The sequence below is a fragment of the Eurosta solidaginis genome, chromosome 4 (assembly GCF_040869045.1).
Source record: "Eurosta solidaginis isolate ZX-2024a chromosome 4, ASM4086904v1, whole genome shotgun sequence".
NCBI lineage: Eukaryota > Metazoa > Arthropoda > Insecta > Diptera > Tephritidae > Eurosta > Eurosta solidaginis.
In genome coordinates, this window is record NC_090322.1 from 22,264,332 (window position 1) to 22,278,331 (window position 14,000).

A 14,000-nucleotide genomic window follows, 5' to 3' on the forward strand; every position below is an offset into this window, starting at 1 on the left:
GGCATAAACTAATCGAGATATATATCAAAATGATCTGGGCGAAAAAAGAAATTCATTTAGCCATGTCCGCCCGCCCGTCCGTAAACACGATGACTTGAATACATTTTGAGGTATCTTAATGAAATTTGATATGTAGGTTCCTGGGCACCTAGAAGGTAATTTAAAAGTTTATCAAGCTGTAATTTGGCAGTCGTTGAAGATATCATAATGAAATTTTTCAGGAAAGTTACTCCTATTACTATATGTGTGCTAAATAAAAATTAGCAAAATCGTATGACGAACACACCCACTTAAAAAAAAAAAATTTAAAAGTCAAATTTTAACAAAAAATTTAATATCTTTACAGTATATAAGTAAATTGTATCAACATTCAACTCCAGTAATGATGCAACAAAATACAAAAATAATAGAAAATTTCAAAATGGGCGTGGCTTCGCCCTTTTTCATTTTATTTGTCTAGAACACTTTTAATGCCATAAGTCGAAGCATAGCTTCTATGACGATAACTGTTTTCTGTGAAAATGGGCGAAATCGGTTGAAGCCACGCCCAGTTTTTATACACAGTCGACCGTCTGTCCTTCCGCTCGGCCGTTAACACGATAACTTGAGCAAAAATCTATATATCTTTACTAAACTTAGTTCACCTACTTACCTGAACTCACTTTATCGTGGTATTAAAAATGGGAGAAATCCAACTATGACCACGCTCACTTTTTCGATATCGAAAATTTCGAAAAATGCCATAGTTCTATACCAAATACGAAAAAAGGGATGAAACATGGTGATTGGATTGGCTTTTTGGCGCAAAATATAACTTTAGAAAAAATTTTGTAAAATGGGTGTGACACCTACCATATTAAGTAGAAGAAAATGAAAAAGTTCTGCAGGGCGAAATCAAAAGCCCTTGGAGTCATGGCAGGAATACTGCTCATGGTATTACCATGTACCCGACAGATGATGATCTGGGTCACCCTGGCCCACACTTTGGTCGATATCTCACATATACAACTAAGAGCCACTCCCTTTTAAAACCCTCTTTAATACCTTTAATTTGATACCCATATCTTACAAACATATTCTAGAGTCACCCCTGGTCCGCCTTTATGGCGATATCTCGAAACGGCGTCCACCTATAGAACTAAGGGCCATTCCCTTTGATTTGATACCCATATCGTACAAACACATTATAGAGTCACCCCTGGTTCACCTTTATGACGATATCTCGAAAAGGCTATAGTACTATGGGAGTGGACACAAATTTTCCAATTTCACCTAGGAAATAATTTAGACGAGGCCTAAAAAAAGTGTTGATGAAACAACGGATTTATCAGAAAAGAATTTATTTTGGACGACTGCATATTTATGTCGATCATAAAACACTTTTAGTGATAGATTTTTGTCACTAGTAGAGCTCAAAGAATTTTTTTCAAATGCACGTAGCTTTTGGGAAGTGTTGTCGACGTTGATGGTCCTCTGCCGGATATAGATCCGGTACGTTCCGGTAACAAAGCACTATTAAGGTACTAGCCCGACCATCTCGGGAACGATTAATATGACCACTTTAAACCTTATAGGCCATACCGCCCTCTCCACCCCCTAGTTCCATGAGGAACTTATACCTTACCTCGAAAAGAGGATATCCTGTGATTTCAATTAAAACTTACAGAAATAAAAAACAGGGAAAATTCATCGTTTTAATATACATACAAGCAGGATTTCGAGATAGAAGAATGGCTGCCGGTATCAAGATCGGGATTCCCGTGACTTGTCCGAGTTGCTTGTGCATGCCCATAATATTAAATGCTTATAATTCAATGATCTATTTTGATTACTGGTTTGTAAACGCTTTATTTATATAAAGCGGTTTAACGAAAGGCTCTGTCTGTTTCGATACTTTTTTTAGAAACAATATATTTACATTTTTAAATACCATTCTTTAATCGACTTTTCAGAAGCGCGCTCTTTTTTATAATTGTTTAAAAATGTCTTATGTGAGATAAGCAGGGAACAAATACCTAAGAATCATAGATTTGTAGTAAAAAAGCTTAGATATTTGGCAAAATGAACTAAACTTCTTTTTTTTTTTTTGCATAGAGAGCTGCTTCGGCCGTTTTTTGGTAATGAAACAAAAATTTATTGTTTTTTCATACCTACGCGTTTCGACGCGACAGCGCCATCCTCAGGGTATCCTGTTTTTATTAACAATAAACATGAAAATAGCAATTAGTTATAAACACACTTAATAATTTCCTCTCAATATAATATTTTTTCATTGCGTGTTGACTCACCATGTAATGGTATTTGCAAAAATATATAACTAAATCCGTAAGTTTCTCCTTACTTTGTATATGATTTTCTAACATCACAAAAACATTAATACGTATAACATTTCTAACACCAGTACATTAAACATTCACCCCTATTATGGTTGTCAATGTCAACCATCACTTCGTATCGTCGTCGACGTCACGTCGTATCGACATCGACGTCACGTCGTATCGACATCGACGTCACGTCAATGCATAATTGGTATTTACTAAGACGATGTATTGATGTCGACGTGATATCGATAATTTTATAGAAAAACTATGATCCCCACACTTTTGACAATTGTTTGTTTGCAATTTGTTTAGTGTAAAGTTGATATTTAATCTAAAATTTGTGATTTAAGATGTTTTTTGTTTCGGAAAGTGAAACTTCGAGTGATGACGAGTGCAAGGAGATGTTACTTCTCCAAAGAAAAGAGATGCGCCAAAAGCCAGACATTTTTAATTTGCCAGACAGGAAGTAAGTACTATAATTGCTGATTTCCATTAGTGCACAATTCTCAATTCCGGGCAAAATATAGAGTTTATTCATGAACTTTGGTGGGCATATTAGTGAATGATTGCGTATCCCATTACTGTACCATTAACGATTCCTCTACATCCTTGAGCGTGGTGCACTAATGAAAATTTAAACGAATTGTCAGATGTTTCCTTGTTTGTAATGAACTGACTGCGTAAGGTTTATTTTTAATGTTTAATGATTTCTTGATTACTTTCGGTTAAGTAAGGCCGCGTTTAACTACATTCTGGAGCAAATAGAGCCGTCAATGAAAATAGGGAAACGTTCTACATTTATTTCAAATAAAATAAAGTAACATTGCGTTTTCTGGCCCAAGGATCATACCAATTAAGTGTTGGTAATGATTTTAATTTAGCACTATCACAGCCCACAGTCTCTGCAATATTGACTGAAACGCTCGAAGTTTTGGAGCAGTTAATATGCGCCCTGGTTATTAACTTGGAAATGTCCGAGGAGGAGAACATGGAAGCCAAAATATATTTTTTTGAGAAAGCAGGGTTCCCTGGCGTTGTTGGGTGTGTGGATGGAACGCATATTAAAATTTCGGCGCCAAGTAAATTAGAACAAGGACTTTATTTCAACCGAAAAGGATTCTTCAGCCTTAATGCAATGATTGTATGTATACATTTTGCCATTGGATTATTGAAATACTTTTGACAAATTTTTCTTTTAGATTTGTGATCATAAAATGAGAATCCGTTATTTCGATGCTCGATGTGCAGGTTCATCTCATGATTTGCTCGTGTGGAACATTAGTTCTGCCAAACGTGCTTTACGTGAACGTTACAATTCTGGTGTGCGCAACACTTGGCTATTATGTAACGACAACCACTTCCTTTTATTTAAGTAAAAAAATAAAACAAGCTGTTTACAGGTGATGCAGGCTACCGCTTGGAACCTTATTTAATGACACCCTATAGGTCAGCTTCAGAAGGAAGCGCTGAAGCAGTGTACAACACCAAACATGCCAAAACAAGAAACATTATAGAGAGAACCATTGGAGTTCTGAAAACCCGACTTCGTTGCTTACTTGGTGCTCGTCAGCTACATTATAAGCCGGAAAAAACAACACAAATCGCTAACGTTTGTGCTGCCTTGCATAATGTTTGCATTAAATATAATGTAGACATATCAAGCCATGATTCACCTTCCGAAGCTGAAAATACCCCAGATATGATTGAAGTTGATGTGTCCGAAAACTCACAAAACCTCGAAGCTCGCAAATACGGCAGGAAATAAAAGAAAGTTTTTTGTAATTAATTCATATTACAAATTATTTATCACGTTTGTGTTTTTTTATTCAAAAATATTAAATACTATGCTGTGCATAAAACAAAACGCTTTAGTTCAATTATTTAAAGTAAAAAACAAATAAAAATATGCTTTCTTAGCATGTAGTCCATTGGTCATATTAGGTACAAAGTTCAAGTACAAAACCTTAAAAGCTACACGTGTGCTCGGTACACACATTCAGTCTATTTGCGGTCTTCATTCACCGACCAGTCCAACTCCTGTATTCGCAAAAATAGTATCAATAATTCTATAAAAATTGCAAATTGTAAATAAACAAAAAAGCGGAACTATTTTTCGGAATACAGTGTACGTAAAAAAATGTCAGTATAAAAAAAACTAAAACAAATATTCTTGGGGCGTGGCCCGATTTTCTCACTAAGCTATTTAAGAAGATCCAGCTTCCTTAGCCCGTCTAATTTTTAAAATATCTAGCTCAACCTGCTTTATTTGCAATTTTAAGCTGTTCATTTTCTCATCTCTTTCTTCCTGCCTTTGCATTATCCTAAGTTTTTCCCGCTCTATTTCTAACATCTTCTCCGATGTGTCATATTGGGTGTTCTCTATTGAGTTTATATTTATTTATTTATTTATTTATTTATTCAGTCTATGAAGATACAGGTCTTACAGACTGCCAATAATGGTAGATACAAAAAATATTAACACAAAGATAACAAAATATACATGTAAATATATAGTTTACAATAAATAATAAGTTCTTATAACAAACAATTTAAAAACAATTAAATAGCTGACTTTAAAGTATTTATAAAAGCGTCCCTACACATAGAAAAATCAAGCTCAATAGAAGATGAAATCTTATTGAATTCGTTCAGGGCACGTGCAATTGGCGCATTCCTTCCATAATTGGTTCTAATATTGATACCATAAAACGGGCAAACATTACGAAGATCCCTCCTTGGAACATTAAAATTAATTTCCACAAGAAGGTCAGCGCAGTCTACATCTCCGTGGATAATGCCAAACAAGAAAGTCAAGGAGAGAATAGATCTCCTGGCTTCCAGGGATTTAAGATTCAAAAGAAGTAAACGAGCAGTATATGGAGGAAGAGGGTAAGTAAACCTTAATGACCGTAAAGCATACTTAAGAAAAATTTTCTGAACTCGCTCAAGCCTGTTGATTGAGAATTCTTGGAAAGGTCTCCAAATGATGGTAGCATACTCAAGATGAGAACGCACGAATGAGGAGTAGAGTACTTTTAAAGTATACGGGTCAGAAAACTCCGAACTATTACGCCGAATGAAGCCTAGCATAGCATAGGCCTTGGCAACGATGCAATCAATATGGTTCACGAACATAAATTTTGTATCAAATACAACCCCAAGATCTTTGATTTTTTCAACAGTCTGCAACGTACTGTTAGCGATACTAAACGAACTGTTGAGATTTGAACGAGATTTTGAGTAGGTTACGTGGAAGCATTTATTTATATTTAATGAAAGATGAGATCTAATGCACCATGAGTAAAGTTTATCAATATCAGCTTGAAGATTAATCATATCGTTTGCGGAATTTACAACAGAGTAAACTTTGAGATCATCGGCGTACAACAGAAATCTAGCATAGGAGAAGCATGAGCTAATGTCATTGATGAATAAGATAAAAAGCAATGGTCCCAAAATACTACCCTGCGGGACGCCCGATGTCGCCAAAAAGGGATCTGATGATACCCCATCAATAGAGACGGCACACCATCTATTACTTAGATATGATTTTAGCCACTGCAAAAAGGTTGAATGAAAGCCAAGGCAGTACAGTTTGTGAATTAGAACATCATGCGATACCTTATCAAAAGCTTTGGAAAAGTCGGTATAAATACAGTCGACCTGAAGACCAGATGAAAAGGCAGAGATACAATATTCACTGAACTCCACAAGATTGGAAACGGTAGAGCGACCAGAAACAAACCCATGCTGTCTCGGACAGATCAAGTGCTTCACTGAAAAATAAATCTTTTCCTTGACAACGCACTCAAATAGCTTAGAAACGGTGGAAAGCTTTGAAATTGGCCTGTAATTGCAGACATCAGTCTTGCTCCCAATTTCCTCAAGAGTTGATGAAATTCGTGTCAACACACTCTCTTGCATAGCGGTATGATCTTCCAATAAGTGCCGCCTCTGTCGGTGCTCGCGGTTACGTCTTCTCCTGCTGGTACAAGGAGGAGAATCTAAATTGTGCTCAGCAGTAGAATTTTCATTCTCCGCAGCACTTTCATATACTGCAGGTTCTTTTTCCTTTGCAGGTACAGGTACGGTAGTGTTGACGTCAATGTCATCGAACTCCATAGCTTCATGGTGCGACAACATATTTGGAGAGCATTCACCACTTGTATTTGGACGTTCGCGAACACCATGTGCCACTCCTTTTGGGTTGAGCTGCTTACCAAATTGTAGTAAATTGGCAACCTGCTCCTCCAGTGGGCTTAGCACCAATTGTCTGTATCCTCCGCCTCCCGTGGCACGGCACTCTTGTTTGTTATGGACAAGCTTTTTGTGACCTTGCATTTAAGGTCTCCCCAAACCTTGAAATAAAAAAAGTTAAACTATATACGTAAAAAAATAAATCATTTTTCACCTTTTGCCAACCTTCAGCATCCCTGAGTGGTGGTCCAAGAGCATTCAATTTTGTTGCGAATTTCGTGTTGCAGCGCTTGTCGTCACCAAAAACTGTGTTGACAAATTTTGTGTCACGTCACGTCAACACAACTTCAATATTGTTTTAGCCAATACCAAAAAAGCGTCAACACTCGTCAATAGTTATCGACGTCGACAACGCCGATACCAATTCATGAGCGTCGACACTAATTTTCTCACTATTGACAATCGTAATAGGGGTGATTAATTTAAAAATATATCACAGTTCTTTTCCATTTTGATTGTCAAGTTTATTCATTTTATTTTATTACCGCAGTATATGCACTATTTGTGTTGTTTATATCTTCTTTGAAGTTTATGACGTTTCTCAGCTGTTGTTGTATACGTAAGGTTTCCAGTGTTAGTCGTCGTTTTTCTTTTCGCTGTATGGCCAATATTTTAGCGTTGGTGAAATCAGCTGTGTGATTGTTGCTTGTCAGGTGTTTTGCAAGTGCTGTTGTATCCTTTTTATTTTTGGCGTCCATTTCATGTTCATGTAGTCTTATGCCCAACGGTCTTGTTGCCAACATAGCTCTTGTTGCATTCATCATTTTCATTGCCTTTACACTTTATTTCATATACCACATTATTCTGATCTTCTTTTTGAATTCTATCTTTAGTTTTGGTAAATATTTTGTTTAGCGTGCTATGTGGTTTGAGAGCATAACTTATGTTTTCCTTTTCTACAATTCTTTTTAGTGTTTGATTGTTTGTCAACCCTGGTACGTATGTAACGCCAATATATTTTTTTGTTGTTGAATTCTCTTGCTGTGTATTTTCGTGTAATATTATTTATTGTCGTTTCCATGAGCCGTTTTACGAGTGCAGCCGGGTAGCTATTTTTGAAAAGAATATTTCTTATTTTTTCATTATTTTCTGCTGTAAATTCATTGTCGCTTAGAATCTTCATTTTCCGAATTAGGCTAATTGCAGTATTTGTTTTTTGTTTCCATGGATGGTTTGAGTGGAAGTTTATTATTCTACCCGATGCAATAGTTTTTGCATACCAATTCAATGCAATCTTTCTATTTCTCCGATGTATCTCTACGTCTAGGAAGGCAATCTTGCCATTGTTCTCTTCTTCTTTCGTAAACTGTAGTTTGATGTGCTGCGCGTTTAGAGTATTTAGTACGTCTTCCACGTCCTTTATCTTTTTTATCTTCCACGTCTTTTATATCTTTTTACTATTGCAAATATGTCTACTCATTTTTTTATGTATTTGACATGTATGTTTTTGCCTTTCAATTCAGCTAAGCTGTCGTCCAAAATTTTGTCAAGTACGATATCAGCTATCGTTGGGGATAATGGGTTACCCATGGGCATACCATAAATTTGATGGTAAAAAGTATTATTGTATGTAAAATAGTTGTTGTCCTGAAGACAAAATTCAAGAATCTTCTGGAATTGCTCTCTTTCAATATTTGTATGCTCTTCTAATTTATTCCATTTTTGTATGATGGTTCGTATGGCTAGGTGTATAAGGATATAACGTCAAAAGAGATTAGCTAGAATTTGAATATTCTCTATTTGATTTCTAAGTTGGAAAGAGTTTTTTAGGTTGTAATCTTCCGATACTATATTTTTTTAAATATTTCCAATATATTTAGATAAACTGAAACAAGGTACGTTCGTGGACGAGGAAATTGGTCTAAGAGGTAAGTTTGTTTTATGTGTCTTAGGAAGTCCGTACAATCTCGGTGCGTTGGCGGCTGATGATGTCAATTTGTATTTCTCTTTTACGCTGATTTTTTTCTGTTTAAACAGGTCATTTATAATTAAATTATTTTTTCGCAGTAACTTTTTGGTGGGATCACTTCTTATAGTTTTGTACGTTTGCTTGTCATTTAACAACTGCCCCATTTTCTGTTCATAGTCTTTTTTATACATTAATACAGTTTTGTTGCCTTTTTCTGCCTTTGTTACTATTATGTCATGTTTATGTTGGTTAATGAATTTTTGGGTGTCGGCGTATATCTTTAGTAAAAATTTTTCCTTCGCACTGTTTCTGAGTTTGTTTTGGTATGTGTTGATTTTTGCAGCGAGATTACTCCTAGCCATATCTTTTTCTCTTTCATCGTCAATTTCTTGTATCCCTTGATCTAAATCGGCAACGATATGTATCGGGGAAAGTCTTCCTTGATATGGGCAGTGAAAACTTGTTTCCAAGAGACAGTAACAAGCGTGACTCCTGTGGTACATCAATGCTAGTTTTATTTATGAACCATTCCTCATTGTATCTGATGCCAAATTTTCTAGAATTTTTCCAAACTTGCGTTTTCAGCTTGTTCTCTTGTGTCTTTTGAGTATTGGCGGCAATTGTTTTGGAAAATTTATTATGATTTTTCAATATTTTTTCAAAATCTGTTTCTCCCAGACTATTACGTAATATTTTCTCTGCCTGTCTTATCGTATTTGTAATAATTTTGAAGCTTATATTTGCTTCTTTAATTTCTAAATTGACGATTTTCGAAAGGAAATATTCTTCCAATTTTTCTAATTCACGCCGAGTGGTGTCTAACTTAAAGCAATGTTTGAGCTTTCTCGTCTTGCCCTGTAGGGGGCACAACTAAACTTCGTTAGCATACAACAACAAACATGGGATATGTAACAATCAAAAACGTTAGCATACAACAACAAACAAAATGAACTTTATTTTGAATGTATGTGTGACAGTACATTTTTTCGAAATCTTATATAGTCTTAGGGTCCCAAGTGAACACATAAACCTATTTCATGCAATTGTTTTCTTTCAGGTAGTTAATAAAATAGGGTGTTTTTGGAATAATTTCCGAGATAAGTCATTCTTTAACCCATTCTTGAGATAGGTCGTTCTCACTTATATCTGTGCGGTCTTCTCAAACTGAATCTTAAACACCTGGAAAGGAACAGAGCTGTCAAAAGATAGAGTTTTTACCTTCATATTGCTTGCTGAAGCAGCTGGACAATTTAGTTGCAACTCCTGTATACGACCTCTCAAAGCATCCACCTCGGCCTCGATTTTTTCCTTAAACTGTGTTATTTTCTCGTCCATACGCGCTTCGAGTTTTGATGATAAACGCGCCCCTTGCGCTTCGAGTTGTACTCTTATGCATGTTTCTTGTTCTTTCAGTTGTGTTTCCATCTTTGATGTAATTTGTGTCGACATTTCTGAAATACGCGTTTCTTGTGCTTCAATCTTCGATGTTATGCGTGTCTCCTGTTCTTCCATCTTGGACGTTATACGGTTCTCCTGCGATTCCAGTTGAGATGACATTTCTGAAATGCGTGCTTCGTGTGATTCCAGTTGGGATGCCATATATGTCTTCTGTTCTGTCAGTTGAGATGACATTGTCGATGTTTGAGCAGATATTGCAGCCAAAATCGTGTTCAAGTCTGTGCTCGTAACTGTCTGCGTTGTTTCGTTTGTCTCTTAAATTTTTGTTGTTGTACCGTCCCTATCAGGATGAAAGACATCATCGTCCACATTAATTCCTTCCGACTCCATTACCTCTCGTAGCCGTCCTTAAAGTTCGACCTTATTGCCGTTTGTATTCAATCCACGGTTCTCCAACTCCTTTTTCAGTTGCTGGATCCTTAATTCTATTTGCCATGTCCAAATTGTATTCGAAATCTTCGGAATTTATTCAACAATTCCTCTTCTGACACCAATTGTAACGAAGTTAGGGAAATTCCTCTTATTCCAAACCTTCTGCTAACGTTCGAATCGCTAAACTGTTGAATAAATAACTCCAATAGTCAATAATGCAAAATGGTCTTTATTACACTACTTTGAAAGTACTTCACAATAACACTTAACTTCACAATAGCGTGCTTAAATCAAAACTGATGACTGACTACTCAGCTTGCGCTGCTTTTATACTCTCTGTTGCCGTGTTCGCATATTTCTCCAAATGCCTAGATGTTTCTCCTTCTAGAATCTCCTGCTTGGTTACCAGCTATATGCGTGTGTATTTGTAGTTTATACCCAGTTAGAACGCTACTTGTTATATAATGCATTAAACAATTCGTAGTGCTACAAAAACTATGCGTGAGAAATTCAAAAAGTTTACATCAGTTTGTTAAGGCAGAGTGACAAATTCTCACGTATATTTTTCTATACATGTGAGCAGCCTTCTCTTTTATGTTCACTAAATTCTGCATTAAGCTTTTATATATTTTTCTCTCTTCAATATGCTATTGATATCCCATATATAACATGATTTATACAGCAACGAATGTCATAAAACTATGCGTTAGCGTTATGGCATAAATAACATTTTATCTAGCTGTTGTACTTATCTGTTATTCCTATTGCATTTATAACGAAAAAAATAACACTTACATTTTTTTATAAAATTTTTATTAAAATGAATTATAAAATTAACATTACATACATTATCTACCAATTCTAAAGTCCAAATTTGAATTGTAGTATCACTACTACCCGTCACACAACCTTTCAAATCGGGCAGTACTGCAATTGACCATTTTGTTGTTGTTGTAGCAGTGCAATTGACCATAATTCACTTTCATGGCTGGTATTTCTTCGATAATGTGCGCAGCGCCGACATCGACTATTACCAGTTGACCGTTTTTTATGCCCAATAGCGCATAGCGATCGCCTGGTACAAATGTGGTACTTAATATATAATCCGCTTGTATGGTACGCAGACATTGAATGGAATCACGATTCCAAAACCTGAACGAATCGCCAGCACCAGAATCAATAGCTAGTGAATTGTTATTAAAGCATACCAAACGTACTTCTGATTGGTGGCTAAGACGTGTAACAGCTAACAATAATGTCTTGTTCTGCAGCAAAATGTTGCAAGAAATGTGTGTCCGTTATGGGCGCATTATGACCAATGAGACGGTGACGCTCCCTAATCGTATGCCCATATCATCGAAATGTAGTACGGCGCCGCACTCGTATGCAATGCCAATGTGCATACAGATTTTTAGGGAGCACGCAAGTCAAAAAGCTCAACAACTCCGTCAATATCGCCTACGGCAATGTGTATGCGATCGGGCGAGGCACGTAGTGCGGTAACTTCCTGCTTATCAAGACGCAGCGTTAATACACGTTCACGCAATCTAAAGTAAACGCAAAATCAGTTTCAGTTTAATTAAATAATTTGCAGTTCACCTCTTACCACAAACAATATTTTCAGCAGCTGCGGCCAGTGCATATCGGCTTTCAATTTTATTATATAAAACCGATAAGCCAGGTATTGTTTTCTAATGTCCATGTAATATATTTAAACGAGCACTAAAATATTATTTAAACTGAATACTTTTAATATTTTTAATAATATTTGCAATAATTTTTCTAAATTATAATTTATTGCTCTTGATGTACAATGACACCTGCAATCTGTCAAGAAAGCAAAACAAATGAGTGGGAATGCATACAATAGACAATAATGCAAAAATGATATCTGCCCTTCCCTCTCTGACATTCAGCCAGAACCATGGTGGAACCATACAAGGTGGTAGCATGGTGACATGCGCCGGAAGTTGATGTAGCAAATCATATTAAAAAAATACAAATCAGCGGTCACCGTGCTACCACCTGGTATAATTCCGCCATAGCCATAACAAACTTTTTTTGTTGTAGAGGAGATGACAGCTGAAGATTTTGCATTTGGATACGTGAATGCATTAGGCAGTTTTTGCTGGGTAGCCTCTCGCATAGCTCTATGCGTGTGTATATGTGGATACAAATTTTAGAAAGAAGGACCAAATTTTTGTTTTATTTGATTGTGATACAAGCAATTCACAAAAGTGTCGTAATCGTTGTTAAATATAAAATTTCAGGATGTTTCCATGGTTTTCTATACAAAATTTTAATAAACGTAGCGAATAGAAGATTTAATTCAAACTGCACAAACAAAAACACTACTTTTAGATATTATATTTTCAAATTTCTAAGATAAGTCTATGCCTTCACTAACTATACGTTTTGAACGTAGTTTCGCTGACAAAGCTCTTACTTCCAGCATTTTGTTGTTAATTGGAAAGATGCATTGGAATATGTCGCCGTATATATAATTCGAAAACTAGGCCTTACGGAATACGTTGAAAATGAGGCCTCGAATAGTTATGTTGATTGCCTGTCCAAAGGTTGGCTTCTTAAGCCAAACGACTCTTTTTTAAAACAAATAAAGCTGCTTGAATCGGTGTTTATTAAATTTAACGGCACCGGCATTTTAGGTGTGTCATTTATATGCAAAAGTTATTATCATGCGCCGAATATCTGAACATAAATTTAGATGTCAAAAACTTTTTTAAACAATTGTTATTAAATGTTCAAATAATTAATAGAAGGTATTAAGGTGGTTTTTCTTGAGAAACTTTGACTAAAACTCTGTTTTATTTTACTTGGTATTGGTAATATTAAGCGCATAGAGAACGCGCAACGACAAAGGCGAGCTAGTTTTGCAAATAACATGCTTAGGCCGGGTTTTTTAGTGCGAGTTTATACTTCAGTTAAAGTTGACAGGGGTTTAACCTTGCCACTTTGTTCATAAAAGAACATAAAATTTTGCGGCTCATCTCTGCTTAAGCGGCCGAAGTTGCAGGGTTAAACTCTAGTCAACTTTAACTGGAGTTTAAAATCGCACTGAAAAACCGGGCATTAAATTCATTACCTTCGTCAGATATTATATGCTATTTTAAAACAATATTAGTAACTTCTATCCATACATTTCTGTAAAATTTGATTACCTTTTTGAAAACGGGATTAAATTCTTCCCCCTTATCCTCTCCTTCTTAAAAACAACCATGAATGCGGAGTGTCAAATTTAAAAAAAGCTACATCCGGAAGCTCTTGTAATTGAATCATGCACCTTTTAGTGTAACTCTTTCATATGGTTACATTCAGCACAATATTATTCATGACATAAGCATTGCTACAATCACGCAAGTTTCTGTGTATAAAGGACTTCGGACTTATGCCCGGTTTTTCGGTAGTTGGTTAAACTAACCTTGAACTAAGTTTGCTTAAACTCGATTCAAATTCATGCCCCAGTTAAACTACTGATCAGTTTTTCAGTAACAGTTTAAGGCCGCCTTTAGGGTATGCTTTTTTGTGCGGCAACACTGTTTTTTTATTATCTTGCTAATTTGTAGAAACGGCAATAGTTGGATTTGGTATATCACCCTGCGTCGTCAAATGTCAAAATTTCTTAGCTGCTGCTATTTCCATGCAAAAGAAATAAATCAAAATAT

General features: G+C 35.9%; 1 protein-coding gene across 3 annotated transcripts; it reads left to right on the top strand.

Moving 5' to 3' along the window:
* Window positions 1-2,617: 2,617 nt before the first annotated feature.
* Window positions 2,618-4,175, top strand: LOC137247705 (putative nuclease HARBI1). Of its 3 annotated transcripts, none has more exons than XM_067778669.1 (4): window positions 2,618-2,787; window positions 3,052-3,462; window positions 3,521-3,665; window positions 3,722-4,175. In XM_067778669.1, the coding sequence occupies exons 2-4, from the start codon at window positions 3,292-3,294 to the stop codon at window positions 4,084-4,086; spliced, it is 681 nt and encodes a 226-aa protein (XP_067634770.1). In that variant the 5' UTR covers window positions 2,618-2,787; window positions 3,052-3,291; the 3' UTR covers window positions 4,087-4,175. The 3 variants fall into 3 exon arrangements, with proteins under 3 accessions (XP_067634770.1, XP_067634771.1, XP_067634769.1); XM_067778670.1 differs by having other exon boundaries at window positions 3,056-3,462; XM_067778668.1 differs by having other exon boundaries at window positions 3,164-3,462.
* The last annotated feature ends 9,825 nt before the right edge of the window (window positions 4,176-14,000 follow it).